We start from the raw sequence: 18,768 nt of genomic DNA, 5'->3' as shown, positions 1-18,768 counted from the left end.
TGTACAATTTTTGCCTATACTTAATAACGCATATGACAAAGTGAAGCAAGTCTTCAGAAAGGTCTGCAAATGGATTAAAAATCAAAACTTGAAGCCATTAATTCCTAGCAGTACTCAGACCCTTAAGTGGGTGATTTGCAGTAGCCCCTCTTGCTCAATTCCAGCTGTGCTACTTCTTCTTTAAGTCTTGACAAGGTTAGAACACCTGGATTTGAGAAGATTAGCCCATTCCTCCTGGCACTTCCTCTCAAGGTCTATTAGACTGAATTGGAGGTGTCTGTGTGAAGTGGTCTCTCCACACATGTGCTACTGGGCCACTAGTCTAGGCCACTCGAGGGCACTCTGAGACTTCTCCCAGTGCCACTCCAGTGTGGTCCTGGCTTGGCACCAGTCTGAGGTGGCCCAGGCCAGGAGTCCCCAACTTCGGTCCTGAGGGACTACAGTGGCTACAGGTTTTCATTCTAACCTTTTTCTTAATTAGTGACCTGTTTTTGCTGCTAATGAACTCCACTGTAGCAGGGTGGAGTGAACTATATAGGCACTATAGATAGATAGATAGATAGATAGATAGATAGATAGATAGATAGATAGATAGATAGATAGATAGATATGAAAGGCACTATATAATAGATAGATAGATAGATAGATAGATAGATAGATAGATAGATAGATAGATAGATAGATAGATAGATAGATAGATAGATAGATAGATAGATAGATAGATAGATAGATAGTTGTCCCGCCCTTCACGTCACATTGAGGACCTTCTCCAAAGAGATTCTATTAGAAAAACAAAAACACTCCTGCAGTGTGACTTAACAGTTGCATTCCTAAACACGAGAAGACACGGCGTGATTGAATTGTGAGGATGTGCAGCACCGCTTAGTAAATACTGCAGGCAGGCAGTGTGATGGAGTGGATAAAGATTTGGACTTCAAGCCTTGAGGTTGTGAGCTTAAATCCCACTTCTGACACCAAGGGACCCTGAGCAAGTCACTTCACCTGCCTGTGCTCCATTTGGAAAAACAAATGACATGGAGCCACTTGTACCTCAAATGGTGTAAGTCATCTTGGATTTAGACGTCAGCTGAGTACGTAAATGTGAAGAATGCAATTCCAAAGTCGTTGACTGTTATGTCGGCTGTGTTCATATCTCTCTATGTGAAGCCCTGGCAGGTTTAATGTCTCAATAAGGATCTTGTGAAGACCCAACGGTAGGGTTTGGCAGTGTGGTGCAATGGTTAAGCCTTTGGATCTTCTGATGCCACTACTGACACCACTGTATGCCCATGAGTAAGTCACTTCACCTGCCTGTGCTCCGTTTAGGAAAACAAAAGACAATTGTACCTTCAGTGTTGTAAGTCACTTTGGATAAAGCTGTCATCCAAATAAGTAAATAGCAGAAGGACATTTGAACAGAACACCAGCTACTTCAAACTCACTGAATGCCTGGGCTTCCTCAACACATCCGGCTCCAAATCCAGCCTGCCAATTCATCACCACCCATTAGGCTTTCATTCATAGGGAAAGCCTGAGACGCACCTGGCAAAGCCGACATGGCTTGATTACAGGAGAAGCAAAACAACTGGATAATCCACAAACCTTAAGGGAGTCAAATCACAGAATATCAGATGAAAACGTACTTCCGGCCACAACACGCATTGTCATCTTCAGAAATAATCAAAGCATTTAAAAAAGGCGCAGCGCTTCATATAATCATTCCCTGGCAACAGCAGTCAATTAACTTTCTAAAATTCAACATACAAGCTTAATTTGGCAGTGGGATAATATTCCACAAAACCAGCTGAGCTAAAAGCGGTAAGAGTAGTAGGCGCAATCAGATAGCTCTGCTAAAAAAAGGGACAAATCTGTTCAGGGAATGGCACTTCCTTCTAAAAATGACACAGCATTACCCATCAAACAAAAAGGACAAAAAGGATGGCATCAGAATATCCACCTTCATAAAATGATAACTGTCTGCGTAGGCCTGTGTCCACCCAATTTGGTCATTGGCCCACCTTGTTTTGTAGCTTAATATTTAATATTAGATAGATAGATAGATAGATAGATAGATAGATAGATAGATAGATAGATAGATAGATAGACAGACATGAAAGGCACTATATGATAGATAGATAGATAGATAGATAGATAGATAGATAGATAGATAGATAGATAGATAGATAGATAGATAGACAGATAGATAGATAGATAGATAGATAGATAGATAGATAGATAGATAGATAGAAAGGCACTATATAACAGATAGATAGATAGATAGATAGATAGATAGATAGATAGATAGATAGATAGATAGATATGAAAGGCACTATATAACAGATAGATAGATAGATAGATAGATAGATAGATAGATATGAAAGGCACTATATAATAGATAGATAGATACTTATCCTTTTATTAAGATGGAGAATAGAATAGAATAGAGGGTGACATGGTGGAGCATTGCTGCTGCCTCACAATAAGAGAACCAGAATTTGAATTTCAGTTTGTTGCTTGCTTTGAGTTTGCATGTTCTCCCATGTCCACTTGGGTTTCTTCCCATAGTCCAAAGACATGCAATTTAGATGAACTCACGATGTTAAACTGGCCCCTGCCTGTGTTCACCCTGTGATGGACTTTTGCTTTATCCAAGTGTTATTCCTGCCTTAAGCTTCTCATTGACCTGGACCTGGATACTTGGGTTAGAAAAATTAATAGATATACTGTACAGTTTCTAAACCTGCCTATCATGAGAAGGGTCACAGGGAAGCTGGAACCTATCCCAGCAAGAATTTGGTAGGAAAAGTTTCTACAATTACTGTATTATTATATTATTATTATTATTATTATTATTATTATTATTATTATTAGTAGTAGTAGTAGTAGTAGTAGTAGTAGTAATAACAAAACTTTTGGATGAGCTCGCTTAACTGCCCTGAATTCTGCTCACGGTGCAGGCACACTCACTCGCTGCCACCCCGCGCTCTACGCCGCTCGCTTGTCTTTCTCTTTCGATTTGCTGAGCGTGTTTTTCACTTTCAGATGCACCCTTCCCCCTTCTAACGTTATTCTAAGGCAGGAATGAGTAACTGGGTGGTCCCATTCGCACCGAGGGTAGGTGGGGGCTAAAATGCAATTTCAGTTCAAGGCCACCTGTCCTTCCTGGAATCCTTGCAATGGCTTTCTCTGTTTTCTTTGGGTTCCGTTGCGGTCACCTGTGCATCATGAAGACACGTATAGGCTGTCGTCCCAACCGCGGAGAAAGTGAGCGCTGGCTATGCGGGGCGTTGAATCAACAGGCTTCATATGTAATTTCATCTCATGTTTTGATAACGGACACTTCCTGAGAATCCTCGTTCTAATGAGCCCTGCTCGTTCCATTTTAGCTTTCTAATGAGAATAAAAATCTAAATAAAGACAGCTTAATTTCTAAGTGTCGCCATGTTTCTCATGGGAAAATATTTACAACGCGTTTCCTATAATTCAAGGAGCGCTGAAAGCATTTAGTTTCATTTATCAACTCAGTCACTTGTGAGTGACTAATTGACCAGTTTATTTCTAAAAGAGAGGATGAATGAATGGATAAAAAAACTTTTTTTGAAATCTGCTTCAGCACGAGCTTCAGATAACACTGGTGACGCAGACACTATATAATAAATCAGTGACTCTTAACCCATTTTGAATCACGGACCCCTTTAAGAACCTGATAAAAGCTATGGACCCCCTTCCCCAGAAATATTCACATAAACACAACGTTGCAACCAATGAATTTAATGTAATTTATTATATATATTTGAGTGTCTCGTACATAAATGACATTCACAGCATTATTAAACTGTAAACAATCTTTACATTCTGCGTAAGCAGTTTCAGGGTGAGTTTTCCTTCATTTATTTCAATGGGAAACTGTTGATTAGGATGGGACGGGACGGGACGGGCCACGGGGTGGGGTGGGGGTTGTGGTGGGGGCGAAGGGGCTGTTTGGTGACCGCCATTTTACTGGTGTGATTTTTCTCGTATGACATTTTTCTCGCCGTTATTTTTCAAACGACTATGTAAGTCACGCATTAGGCTTAAGTGAGATAAACACTTGCGAGAAAAATGATACGTGAGAAACATAACAAAGGGAGGCGTAAAGCGCGAGAAAATTACGTGAGAAGCTAAAACAATACCAGGCTTAATAGTGAATATAAATGTTCATTTTTATCTGACTCTCGCGGACCCCTGAAATCTATCCATGGACCCTCATGGACCTCAGGTTAAAACCTCTGTAATAGATAGATAGATAGATAGATAGATAGATAGATAGATAGATAGATAGATAGATAGATAGATAGATAGATAGATAGATAGATAGAGTGAAAGGCACTATATAATAGATAGATAGATAGATAGATAGATGGATGAAAGGCACTATATAATAGATAGATAGATAGATAGATAGATAGATAGATAGATAGATGAAAGGCACTATATAATAGATAGATAGATAGATAGATAGATAGATAGATAGATAGATAGAGTGAAAGGCACTATATAATAGATAGATAGATAGATAGATAGATAGATAGATAGATAGATAGATAGATGGATGAAAGGCACTATATAATAGATAGATAGATAGATAGATAGATAGATAGATAGAGAGATAGACAGATAGATGGATGAAAGGCATTATATAATAGATAGATAGATAGATAGATAGATAGATAGATAGATAGATAGATAGAGTGAAAGGCATTATATAATAGATAGATAGATAGATAGATAGATAGATAGATAGATAGATAGATAGATAGAAGTAGACACCCTGAGCTTATCAATTTATTGAACGACTGGCTGTGCCACCTTTCTAAGAGGGGCTGAAATCTAAGGAATCAACATTGACCTCAGCATTAACTTTTGCAGTACACCATGCAATACGTATGTCTCTGTTATACGTTGCTTGATATGGGATTTGTAAAAGCAGTGTTCATATTTGTGATGTGCCACCTATTGAGATGACAAATACAATACATTTTATTACTAAAAATGTCTGTGATGTGCCACCTGTTCATAAGCAGGTGAAATGACTTTCTCATGGACACTCAATATCAGTAGCTGGATCTGAACCCACAGACACAAGTCCAAAGTGTTAACTACTATGTCATACGACCATCCAATAATATTAGCCCCTGGATTAAAAAATGCAAATATTGTGCACAGAAAAGTGCTAGGTTAGTGACATATCACTTCATTTACATCTGATTAACTAATGGCACTATAACTGATGCCCACTGTCTGTAGAAAACCACCCAGCTAGTCCACTTAATTAAAGAGTAAGTGCCTGGGTGTCTGTCTAGCTGCTATGTCTCTGTCATTCTAATGGATGGTGATCATACATATAAGAACTTCTTTTATGAATTTACAAATCCCATACCAAATGGTATGTAACAAAAAGTGCTAATTTTCTCTCATCTTTGTCATTTCAATAGATGGCACAACACAAACACTAACAATACTTTTACAAATCCAACATCAAATGGCATACGATAGAGTCATGTGCTTGCATTTGTCATTCCAACAGATGGTGCATCACAAACTTTAACACTTCCTTTATGAATCCCATACCATAAAGCAAATAACAGAGACATACGCCTTGCATCTGCCTGCAGTGTTGTGCCATGCGAATTGTGGTGAAAAACGTCCGTGATGTTAGGGTGTGCAGCTCTGCAGCTGGATCTTTCTCCAAACATTTGCAGTAATGTATTTTATTTCTACAGATGGCATATAACAGAGACATACTGTTGGCATTGCATTTGTTATTATAACAGCTGGTGTATCGCAAACATTTGTAGCAATGCATGTTACTACTACAAATATTTGTAATGTGCAATATGGTGGAATGACAAATGTAATGCATTTTATTAATCTTTATGCATTTCAAAGATTTGGCGTGGGATTTATAAAAGTAGTGCTAAGATTGTGGTGCGCCATGTGTTGAAATGCGTTTTTATTACTACATGCACTGCAAAGTACTTTCCAATATATGGTGCACTGCAAACATTCACCTTATGCGGAGGTCTATGGTGATTATATATAGATTCCCACCCATTTTATATTGGTAACACAGGTCATACCATATTGATAAATGAGTAACAGATTTTGAAGTAACACTCTCAGTGCCTTCTGTTTTTTGTCTTTTTTGTTTCAGTGGTAAGGCGTTATTTGTCAGGTATTGCAAAATAAAGTAAAAATAAATAAATAAAAACCTATATAAATAAATGTAGAGCAGTGAAGTAGAAAGGGAGACCGCATCACTCTTCTCTTGCCCAGCATGCACCTCCTTCAGTTTTCTCAGCAGCAGCTCACACAGTAGCGTCGTCCCCCCACCCCCCTTCCCCGACCGCTGAGGCCCTGGCAGTTTTGAAGATTTAGCAGTTGTTTTCACACCCCCATACACTTCGATCTCCTCCATACACTAACCCTCCCCAGCCGCAAACCACAGAATAGCAGGCCAAGCTGTGCCTGTCCATTTTAACACAGGGTGAGAGGAGAACACATTGCCTTGCCCAGAGCAGCATTCCTACCTGTCAACGGGAAAGTGGTGCGCGTCTCCTGGCCACAAAGAGAACGGCCTTCTAGTGCGGGCCAGCTCATCTTTATTTATATACACAAATGCGTGCAGGCCATGGCCGGGGTCTAGCAAGACAACTCCACATATCTGCAGGCCTGCTTGGAGCTCATTTCATTCGCACGCATGACGGTGCCAGTTCCGAATGGACGGGAGGAGTGATCAGAAAACGAGAAAAACGGCACCGACTGGTGCGACTTAACAAGAGGACTGTGCCGTTAAGGGTGTCATGTGCGTTTAATTTCACATGAATTCATTTAGCAGACACTTTCGTGTATGCAAAGATCTGTACGATTCTCAACTGAAAACCCACGGCTGGTGTTTCTCTAATGTCCTAGATTTTAAAATATCTCGTCGTTACAGAATATGAGTGTGTGAGCGCATAACAGACGGGGCTCCGCTCTAAAACACTCGTGCAGTCACTTAACCTTTCAGGTGTCAGACAGCTGCGGACTTCTAGTCAATAATTATCTTCTATGTTTGAAACGCAACTTGCTTTGCTTTATTTATTGATTTGGTGCTCTTTTTATCATTTGGTGTGCACATTACAGACGACAACTCATGGAATACAATAACCGCCATTCAGTCTGCCTGCGACCCTACATTGAATTAAACGCCTTGAGAGTGTTAAGCGAATTAAAAACGTGAAATACTCGTTTGGACAGAAGCGATAACAATTAACAAAACATTAACCTTTTTGTTTTTAAATCTAACAAGAAAAGTCAAAAGGCAAGCAGCGCGATCATTCTTGGGACTTGGCAGGTGTTCCTATTGCAGAATCCCTTCATAAAAGTCGCTTACAGTAAAATCAGGATAGCGGGGTGACGCTCCCCATCCCAACGACGGTTTAGAGCAGCCCTCAACGGGACCCCGCAAGCCACAACTGTACGCGGTGCTCCCTCCCGGGTTCGCGGTCCTGCCCACTCAGCCAAATAAAAGTGCCCGGCTACTTCTTCAGAGCGACGCCTTGGGGCAGCGGAGTCAAACTCAGATCTGGAGGGCTGCAGGTTTTCGTTCACGATTTTTTCTCTATTAACAACTACGGTAATTACTAATGCTTTGTCAAAATTGTTTCATTTTTTTTAAACAGTCAAACAAGAATGAGATGCAAAGTAAGCCAAGAAATGCCCAAGCGAAACATTTGCACCCCTGTCTTTCATACAACATGTCTCAACAGACATAACAGAACTGTATTTGTCCCCAGAGGGAAATTTGGCTTAATACAGAAGCTCATTATCATGTATAGATAGATAGATAAATAGATAGATAGATAGATAGATAGATAGATAGATAGATAGATAGATAGATAGATAGATGTGAAAGGCACTATAAATAGATAGATATAGATAGACACTATATAAGAGATAGATAGAGATTGATTGGATAGGCACTATATAATAGACAGACAGAGAGAGACAGACAGATAGATACAAAAGACACTATATGATATATAGTTAGATAGGTAGATATGAAAGGAAATATAGAACATAGATAAACAATAATCACTGTATAACATATTAGGTAGATATAAAAAGCACTCTATTATACATAAATGTATGTGTATGGCACTATCATGGATTTGAGAGACACAATATAATACATAAATAGGTTGATATAACAGACATTACACAGTACAACATTAGATGAATAGACAGATAGATATGAAAGACACTATATAAAAGATAGATAGAAAAGCACTATATAATAGATAGATAGATAGATAGATAGATAGATAGATAGATTGAAAAGCACTATATAACTGATAGATGGATAGAGTTAAAGGCACTACAAAGTATATAATAACTAGATAGATATGAAAGGCACTATATAATATATAGATAGATAGATATGGAAGGCAGTATATGATAGATAGATAGATAGATATATAGATAGATAGATAGATATGAAAGGCACTATATAATAGATAGATAGATAAATAGATAGATAGATAGAAAGGCACTATATGATAGATAGATAGATAGATAGATAGATATGAAAGGCACTATATAACTGATAGATAGATAGATAGATAGATAGATAGATAGATAGATAGATAGATAGATAGATAGATAGATAGATAGATAGATAGATAGATAGATAGATAGATGCACACATACTATGATCTGAACACATGTTAGAATAACTAAAAAGTGAGGAATTTAAAAAGAAAGTACATGGCTGGCTTGGCAGTTCCCATCACAGTGAGGAGCTCTGCGGGTGTTTTGCTGCTAATATGATTAAGACGTGTGAAAGGAACAAAGAGAGGGTCTCAGAAATATTAATCTTCTGTGGTCTGCAAAGCATTTGAATGATAATAAAAAAAAATCAGTTTTGGAAATGACTGGCATGGCAGAATGAGAGCATTAAAATAACAGGACTGATTCTTAACTATGTATGAGGTTGGCAGGATTAAAAGGGCTGGTTGAGACCCCTGAGTTAGTTCCTCATATGTCAGCCTGCTTTGCATCTTTTTACTGTTTGGCTTCCAAATAAGAAAAAAATCTTTTTGGGAGAATCTGCTCGCCATACAGTAACTCTGGCTGCTCGTGGGTCTTTAACTTTTAATATTCTTCTTAGGTAGTCAAGGCTGGGGGGCTGTCAACAGTCATGGCCTGCTAAAACCCATTGAGGCTTTCCTTGTGTGATTCTGGATTACAAGAAATAAATTGTTGTTGTAGTAATGTCTATATGCTAAGGAGTATGCAGGGTTAGAGAATGGTATGGTATGGTAGGGTCTATATGTCCTGCACATTTGCTGTGAACACATATTGCAATTTTTCCATCATTTCTTGTAAAAAATGCACCTGACAGCACTGGTGAATAAAACTCCTTCTGATTGTACATTTGCAATTTCCTCCCACCTTCCAAAGATAAGCACTTCAGGCCAACTGCCGACTCAAATCTTAACCCAGTGTGAGTGAATGCGCCCTGCAATGGACTCTCTCTAGAATATTCCTGCCTTGCAGCCAGTACTGCCTGAATAAGTACCAACCTCCTGACCAGCACACATAAATTAGACCAGATGGACATGGATGGATAGATTATTGACTCTCTCATCTAATATTCATAATGTATTTCCTCAGTTGTGAGACACTGTGATTAACACTGCTACTGGAAACGAGATTCAGCTTCTGTCCCATCCACTGTCTTGATGAAGCCTCTGAATTGACTAAAGGCCCTATCGTTTTATATGACTTTTCTAGTAATTTTAGTCATTGACATCATTTACACTACCTGTGCTACCTGTCTGAGATGGACTGAAATCTTCAATGTAGACCACCGCGTATGCAGCATTAACATTTTCAGTGCACCATCTATTGAAAAGCATTTTGTAATGCATGTAGTAATAAAATACATTACTTTTTTCATTCCAACAGATGGTGCATCACAAACATTAGCACAGATGTTACAAATCTCACACCAAATTTTTGTATTGGATTTAAGTAAAACAATGCATTGCATTGGACATTCCAACAGATGGTGCATCACAGGCATCAAGACTGCTTGTACAAAACCCATACTAAATATTTGTAATGCATGTAGTAATAAAATGCATTGCATTGGTCATTCCAACAGGTGGTGCATCACAAATCTCAGCACTGCTTTTACGAAGCCCCTTAACACATTTTTGTAATGAATGTAAGTAATAAAATGCATTGCATTGGTTATTACATCACAAACATCAGTACTGCTTTCATGAATCCCATAAAACATTTTCATAATGCATATAAGTAACAGAATGAATTGTATTTGTCATTCTAACAGGTGGCACATCATAAACATCAGAGCTGGTTTTAAAAGTCCCATACCAAATGTTTGTAATGCATGTAGTAATAAATGCATTCCATTGGTTATTCCAAAAGGTGGTGCATCACAAATATTAGCACTGCCTGTATGAATCCCATAACATATTTTTATAATGCATATAAGTAACAGAATGAATTGCATTTGTCATTCTAACAGGTGATGCACCACAAACGTCAGCACTGCCTTTACGAATCCCATAATACATTTTTGTAATGCATGTAAGTAATAAAAAGCTTTGCATTTGTCTTTCTAACAGATGGCACATCACAAATATTAGCACTGCTTTTACAAATGAATTAACAAATGGGATATAACAGAAACATAGCAACAAAGACGGACACACAGGTGCACAGACACACGCACAGACACTTGTCTTTTTTTATTAAACTGAATAATTGTTGCATAATAATAATAATAATAATAATAATAATAATAATAATAACAGAGAGAGAGAGAGAGATCTCTCTTTCCAAATCTTAAGGCGCTTGTCACGGGCAGCTGGCGGTACACCCTTGTGCTTTCAAGTCGTGTAGTTTGATATCCCCAGTGACTCCGTCCAACTCATCCAAAGTTTGCCTCAACAAAATCAAGCAGGTTTCATTTTGCTTTAAGTCATGGGGGTTGGTTCTGTGTGTGTGTGAGAGCTGACTATTTATGGACCCCCCCAGAAGTACAATGCCCACCTGTGTTTGTGGAAGTTGTAAACAGAAGGCTCTCATCAGTCTGATGCCTCCTGTTTTCTGCCACGATAGAATGAAAACAGGGCCGAGGCAGCAACTGAACTCGCCATATGGTGACTTGTCAGGATTGCCCTGAGACCCCTGAGTTAGCTGTTGAGATGTTGGCTTTCTTTGCATCTCTTTATTGTCTGACTGTCAATCTAGGAAAAAATTCCATTAAGCGAGTTAATTATAATTGAAGCAGTTAAATTAGCAGCAGCCATTTGTTTCGAATTAAGAAATTGGCTAGAACCCGCAGTTTGACATCCCTGCCATGGCGGAACCATTATCGGCTCCCAAAAGAGCCATCCATATAAAGGATCCGCAGAGAATGTTTATTTATTTAGGTCTGTAACAGGATAAATAGCCATGAACAGTAACAGATTTGCGAAAAAAACAATGGGTTCCTCTCCCCGCCTTCAACATCTCAGGCTGAGTTCAGGTTTCCTTTAGTATCCTGATTGGCAGCCTATTAGACTTTAAAAAGTTCTGCTTTGTCCACAAATTAGGAACCGTTACAAAGCCCAAAGACCCCACGTGCACAGACCCCCTTCACTGAGTGAAATGTTTCTTTGTCTTCGAGAAACACTTTATACGAATGTCCGAGTTATCGGCGATCTTCCACTAATGGTTACTCAGCGATCTGCACAAGTTGGCCTGTGTGGCGTAGCGGGTTGGGATTTGGACTGCAAACACTAAGGATGTGGGTTCAAATCCCACTCCTGATGCCGTGTGACTGCGAGCAAATCACTTCACCTGCCTGCGCTCCGATTGAGAAAAAACGAACCGAAGTCAGTTGTATCTGTGTTCTTGGATCAAAGGCACCAGCCAATAATAAGTAAATGTAACGGAAATTACACAGCCTGGTAAAGAGCCATTAAAAGAAGGGGGGCCTTTGTAAAAGTGAGAGTTCGGGACCTGAACCTGTCACTGTCTGGCCGGTGTGGAGTCTGCACGTCCTCTTTGTGTCCCCAAAATAGGCACACTGCAGTAGAATAGCATCCCGTGCGCGGCTGCAGCTCTCAACACCTACACGGCCAACTTGTCATCGCCACATTTACCAAAACTGTGCGTCTTTAGGTAGGGGGACTGGAGAACCAGGTCTTATAGACACGTGGAGATCGTGCGAAACCCCAACAACCAGCGACCAGTACCGACACTGGAAACCAGTGAGGCGTTCGCGGCAATCACAGAGCTGACACACGCGGAGTCGCAGAGGAGCGCGACATTTACACGCTGGGCTTTTGTGTAAAAAATGTTTAAACTCGGAGCTTGTTTTAATATTGTGCGCATTCATTTTAAACTCTTTTATCCTTAAAATGACAGTTCTTTTATGGCACTTTACTGGGTTTTTGTGGTTTCTGGAGTCATTGGCAAACATTTCATTCTGTGAGAGTCATTGCTTTTGAATTTGATTATCTGGACTTTGAAAATATCCCTAATATGTAGACAAAACAGAAAACGTGAGGGTGTAGTAGGCAGGATAATAAGAGATCACGAAAACACGAACTTATCTTTGAATGCATCGAGAGTCCTTTTAAAATCATGACAGGACCCCGTTGACACGTCACAAATCGGTTACCATCTTATTCATGGTTGTGTCTGTAACCAGTTACAGATTTTATTAATAACATGCTCTTTCTGGAACTTGCATGTGGATGGCTCTTTTGGATACCAAAAAAATGGTTCCCGCTTTAGCACAGCTCTGAAAAATTATTTTGGCGCGTTGTTTTTTTGAATGAATGCGTGGATATGAAGGTTAACACGTCCCGTTATACAACTGAGTTCCAGACGTGGCACCGGAACGCAGCTGGTCATCCGCGGAGTGAGACTTTCACGTGAAGAGCTTAGGACAGAAGCTATTAAGACACGGAGCTTAGCGGCCCACTTGTGCGCGTGCCTGTCCGAGGAGAGTGTCAAGCTCACTCTAATGTGACAATGCGACGCTCTAGCGGCCACCGACAGGTAACGCAACCAAATCGGCGCTCCGATCTTTTTTCGCTCTTGCTTGTTCTCACAGCTCGTGAAGTATTATTTTGTATGGAATTATTATCTATTTGTAATATGATGTTCTCGCTTCTTGGTGTACATTACCAACAACAATGCAAAACCAGGAAAGTGACACGAGTCAGGAGCGTCTCGACGGTATTCTGTAATCAGCAAACAAAAGCGGTAACTTCATCAACACTGATATGAACTATCATGGTACAAGATACGGTGAATTCGATTTGCCACACTTTTGGATTTGGTGTTTTGAACCAAAACAACATTAAAAATAATAGCAACGCCCAGCTTTCAACTGTTAGCACAAATGCAAACCGCAACCTGCACGAACACAGCACAGCCACTCCAAAAAGCACAACGAGATCTGCCGACAAACGCGGCCGTTCACACCGAAAAACCAGAGCGCACCGATAACGGAGTTCTAACAAAAACACATGAGGCGGGTTTGTAACTTACACGACAGCAAACCCCCTGATGATCAATTCGTAAAATCTTGTGATTTTCCTACCTGCCGGGCAGCCGCACTCCGATGGAGCTTCTCGGGCAATCCGTAATTTAGCCAAATGCTCGTAGGTTCTCTGTGGACAACAAGGTGAGCGATGTTAGATAGATAGATAGATAGATAGATAGATAGATAGATAGATAGATAGATAGATAGATAGATAGATAGATAGATAGATAGATCTATATAATAGAAGGCACACAGATATGAAAAGGCACATTATAAGGGAGATCGACAGACAGACGATTAGATATTCTTACTAGTCTCCAACATTTGCATAGACCTCGTCTCCCATTTCGTTCCTAACTTCTTCCTCCCACCCCACGCACGATCTGGACCGCTCGCACTCTTACCTGCGACAGAAGTTCGTCCACTCGCTCCTGCACCACCGAATTCAGCTGCTCCGTGGAAAAAGACGGGGACGAGTGATAGTACAAGTCTCCTTTATGTCCCATTTCCAAAGCCACGACCCTCTCCTGGATCGCCGCGGTCCTCACACTGAGTAGTATGCAGTAGGTTATACTGAGGAGAGACGAGAGGAATGACAGGACACCGGGTATGGTCCTGCCGCAGCATCGCTGCCCCTCTCGTGCTTCTTTGAATCCGCTTGCTGCCTCGATGGCTGCTGCTCCTGTCATCGTCTGTTTTTTGCAGCAACACCAGCTCGGGATGAAGCAGTCGTTTACGCTCCGGTTTACTCGTGAAAAGTAACCAACGATCTCCTTGCGTGATACGGAAACAAGCTGGGCACTGCGTGACTGGATAAAGTGCAGCCAAGAGCTCCCGACGGTAACGAAATGGGCGAGCGGGTGCAGCGACTCAGAGCGAACTTGTTGCTCGACCCCCTGTCACCAGCCTGCTTCCTAATTAGACCAGGAGGTTCACACTGTTCAGCAGAAATAGGCAACTGGAGGCCGCTGGAAGAGCTCTATGAAAATGACTGGTAGCAATTGGTTTTCTGCAATTACTATACTGATGATCTGCCTGTCGCTACCCTCCGTGAGTACTGCATGCAGTACGCGTCCAGCCCCCGCAGCTCACTGGCTCATCAGCATAATCCAAAGAGCGCGTGCCTCACTTGTGTGTCTCTCGTAGGCTCCTTAGCATGCGCGCATACATAAACATTAGAAGGGCGTGACCGCCTGCCTGACGTCACAGGTTTGCGATATCAATCCGTTAAAGACTTACCGACTTTTTTCATCAAAATTATAAATTAATCTTTTTTATGAGATTTCTTCATTTTTTGCATTTTTTCGTTGTTAATACACGTTATGTTTTGACCTACATTTTTAATTCAACACAAAGTGTGTTATTGAGTACAGCATTCTTGAAACGTTAAACATATAGGAGAAGAGGTTCGGCTAAATACTATAAACAATGGCACTATTCCGATACCCCGATGTTAAACCCTGGTCCAGTAGAGTTGGCAGGATCAAAAAAATCGATGAAAATCGAAGCATGTCGCAGTTTTGGGACTGGCGTCCCGTCCAGGTTTAGTTCCTGCCTTGAGATCAACGTTGTCTAGATAAATCCGATCATCGAGAACTGGCTTAAGTGGATTGATATATGGTTTTAAAAAGAGGAACAGAGTTTATTAATAACAGGTAATATAAAACGATTGATCTGACGACGGTTGGGGCCGTTTGAGTCGCTAAAATATGACAGCCTGCCCTTCAGGGGCTCATATTAATATTATTGTATAATTATTACGTATTTTCTTATTATGCATTTCTATCTCAGTTTGATCTGCTTATTTATTTGAATTTCCGTTGTTTATTTATATTGGTCCCTGCTTTATTCTCTGATGTGATGCTTTGTGAATTCTCCCAAAAGCAATCAGATTGATGACAACTGTAAATTAGTCGCTTGCGAGCGATTCTGTTTTTAGAGAAATGGCGTCCTGACGACTGGTCCCTGCATTTTATTATCCGCTGCTGTGCTGCCCATCCGTGACGGGTTGTATTCTAAGAAATCGACGGAGACTTCAGGGTTAAAGTTTACAATGCACCAGGCAATGCATATGTCTCGGTTATATTCCATTTGGTATGGGATTCGTGCTATTGCTTGTGATGCGCCATGTTTGTGATTTTATTTCTACAAATAGTTGTGATGCGTCATGTTTTGGAATGACAGACGTATAGCAACTTGATGGACACACAGACAGACACACAGACTTTTGTCCTTTTATTAAGTGAGGCTTCATCTTTCCATACGAAAAAACGAATTGTAATGCTATTCATTTATTTGATTTGATTTTCTTTTAAGAGTAACGCAAGACTACTGTATATCCATCCATCCATTATCCATCCCGCATATCCTCACTACAGGGTCACGGGGGTCTGCCGGAGCCAATCCCAGCCAACACAGGGCGCAAGGCAGGAAACAAACCCTGGGCAGGGCGCCAGCCCACCGCAGCTGTACTATATCGACGTTAGAAATTCTTACTCATTGTGACTGAATACATAAATAAATATGCATTTTGGATGGCGCGTACAGTAGACGGGCGTGACTCTTAAATGTGAAAACCAAGTGAGTAAATAAAACTTATATACATATTTGAGCATAATAAAAATTTCTCAACATAAAGAGGGCACGAACATGCAGCATACATACGTTCTAAAGTGTAGGAAAAGCAAGTAAATCCGTTAAAGCCCGGCATCCTTTCAGCTGCTCCTCATCAATCTGGTCAGGACCCTGGGCTACTTTGCATGCCAAGCCTTCCGGTAAGGCCATTATTCTTTTAAACATTAACGTCACATCGGTTTAAGGGCGGCCCGCTTTAACAATCCACAAGATTTCAGCTAGCAGGTAAACTGTTCCAGCAATTTGTCGCACGGAGGGAGTCGGAGAGAAACGCACATGAAGAAGGAAAAAGTGCTGCGAATGAAGTGATGCTCACACAACTGACGGTGGATCCCGTCACTCAGCACCCCCAGTGTGTTTCTTTTTTCAAGGGTGCTGCAGTTGGGTGTTAACAGTTGGATTTCCTCTTCTGCGCTCTTTTCTGCTTGGGTATGCAATTGTTACCGTAGTATCGGCGTACACGACCTTTACTTCTAACCTGCCACCCAGTGCCGCGGTGATGATCGTTGCCTCTGTGCCACCCCAAAATAGGCACAGCTCAGCACACGCAGAACTAAATGCATACCTGGGACTTTTGTTCACTTCTTGTCACTTGACTGCACGCTGTGCGCATCTTTATCTGTCACTCAGTTGGCGTCACAGGACGTGAAGAGCGCGCGCACGCGCACGATGGGCACCGACTATATCGAGCACATATCTTTTGTGAAATAACGCATTTTATTTATTTCTCAGTGGATCTGGAATTTGCTTCCGAAGAGGAGCAGTCGCTCAATTTTTCGATCTTTACTTCTGATTTACTTTCTCGTATAAAGTAACGCATGTGTCTTACTTTCTTCGGCTGTTATGGAGCCTATCGGGTTTTATAGAGCACAATGATTATCGTCGCCATTTAACTGATCCTGGATTTGACTTCCACGCCCGGTCGCTCTTTGCGAAGTTTGCCTGTGCCTGATTAGGTTTTTTCATCTTGGACTCCTTGTTTCCACTCGTCATCCGAACGACGGTTAGCTGTAAGCCTACACTGGGCCCATGTGGGCCCATGTGAGCCCTGCGATGCACAAGGCGTCCCATCCTGGATTGGTCTCTGCCTTTTGTCCGCTACTACCAGGCCCTGCGCGATCTGCAAATGGGTTTATAATGGAGAAGAACAAAACATCTTAAAGAAAAAAAGGACAATTGCCAAAAACATTCATCTGAAGAAGGGGATTTTATTTGATGTAGTACCCTACACAAAACCCTTAATTGGTTGTGAAGAATTTCAAAAGGAAGATACATCCATCCATTTTCTAACCCGCTGAATCCGAACACAGGGTCACGGAGGTCTGCTGGAGCCAATCCCAGCCAACACAGGGCACAAGGCAGGAACCAATCCTGGGTAGGGTGCCAACCCACTGCAGGACACACATACAAACACACCCACACACCAAGCACACTAGGGCCAATTTAGAATCACCAATCCACCTAACCAGCATGTCTTTGGACTGTGGGAGGAAACTGGAGCGCCCGGAGGAAACCCACGCAGACACGGGGAGAACATGCAAACTCCATGCAGGGAGGACCCAGGAAGCAAACCGGGGTCTCCTAACTGCGAGGCAGCAGCGCTACCACTGCGCCACCGTGCCGCCCAAAGGAAGATACATTTCTTGCAAAATCCATTTAATATAGTGCCTTCCACAAACACCCTTGACAAATAAATGTCAAGCAAATAATATTTTATATAGCAACTTACACAAATACCCTTTATCTGTTGAGAAGAATTTTAATTTCAACAGGAATAACCAATTTCTAGCAAATATCATCCTTAATAAAAGGATACGTGTCTGTGAATTTGAGTATCTGTTTGTCTTTCTGGTGCCATGTCTCTGTCATTCCAACACATGGTGCATCACAGACATTGATATTTTTTTTTTTATCAAATCCCATACCAAATGGCATATAACTTTGTATTTGTAATTCCAACAGATGGTACATCACAGACATTACGAGAAATGTTTGCTGTGCGCCCTCTGTTGGAATGACAAATGCAATGCATTTTATGACTGCATGCATTATGGTAGGTGCTACACTGCAAAGGTTAACTCTAAGGTCAACTTTGACTATTTAGATTTTGGGGAGCACAGCTAGCTACTTTATATAGTGCCTTACACAAGCGCCTCGCACCTGTTCTGAAGAATTGTAACATGAATAATCAATTTCTAACAAATATTGAAGGAGAAAAAGATAGAAGATATAACTTTATTTGTCCACAGGGGAATATTTCTAGAAAATATTACTTTATATAGCACTTTTCTCAAACACCCTTTATTTCTTCTGAAAAACTGTAACAGGAAAAATCAAAGTGTAGCTAATTTTATTTTATATAGCGTCCTACAACGACCTTTGAATTATTGAAAAGTATTGTACAAATTCCAGCTTACTGCATAAAACTTAATAAACAGAGAAGTTTAATCTGTTTGGAAAAGTTACAACAGGAAAGAACAGTTTCTAACAAATTTTATATTATATAGCGCCCTACATAAAATAAACTATTTCTAGCAAAT

At 40.7% G+C, this 18,768-nt stretch overlaps 1 protein-coding gene across 1 annotated transcript in view; it reads right to left on the bottom strand.

The window, feature by feature from the left end:
• The window catches only part of LOC120532231 (collagen alpha-1(XXV) chain-like), a 632,315-nt gene extending 617,635 nt beyond the window's left edge, over window positions 1–14,680 (bottom strand). The window contains exons 1-2 of the mRNA XM_039758080.1: window positions 13,999–14,680; window positions 13,652–13,721 (exon numbers count right to left, since the gene is read on the bottom strand). Coding sequence (XP_039614014.1) covers window positions 13,652–13,721; window positions 13,999–14,283 — 355 coding nt within the window. The 5' untranslated portion in view covers window positions 14,284–14,680. The remainder of the gene's footprint in view (window positions 1–13,651; window positions 13,722–13,998) is intronic.
• Between the last annotated feature and the right edge of the window lie 4,088 nt (window positions 14,681–18,768).

The sequence above is a fragment of the Polypterus senegalus genome, chromosome 7, assembly GCF_016835505.1.
Source record: "Polypterus senegalus isolate Bchr_013 chromosome 7, ASM1683550v1, whole genome shotgun sequence".
Classification (NCBI taxonomy): domain Eukaryota; kingdom Metazoa; phylum Chordata; class Cladistia; order Polypteriformes; family Polypteridae; genus Polypterus; species Polypterus senegalus.
The sequence above is the reverse complement of the archived record's forward strand: the minus strand, read 5'-3'. Positions and strand labels throughout refer to the sequence as shown.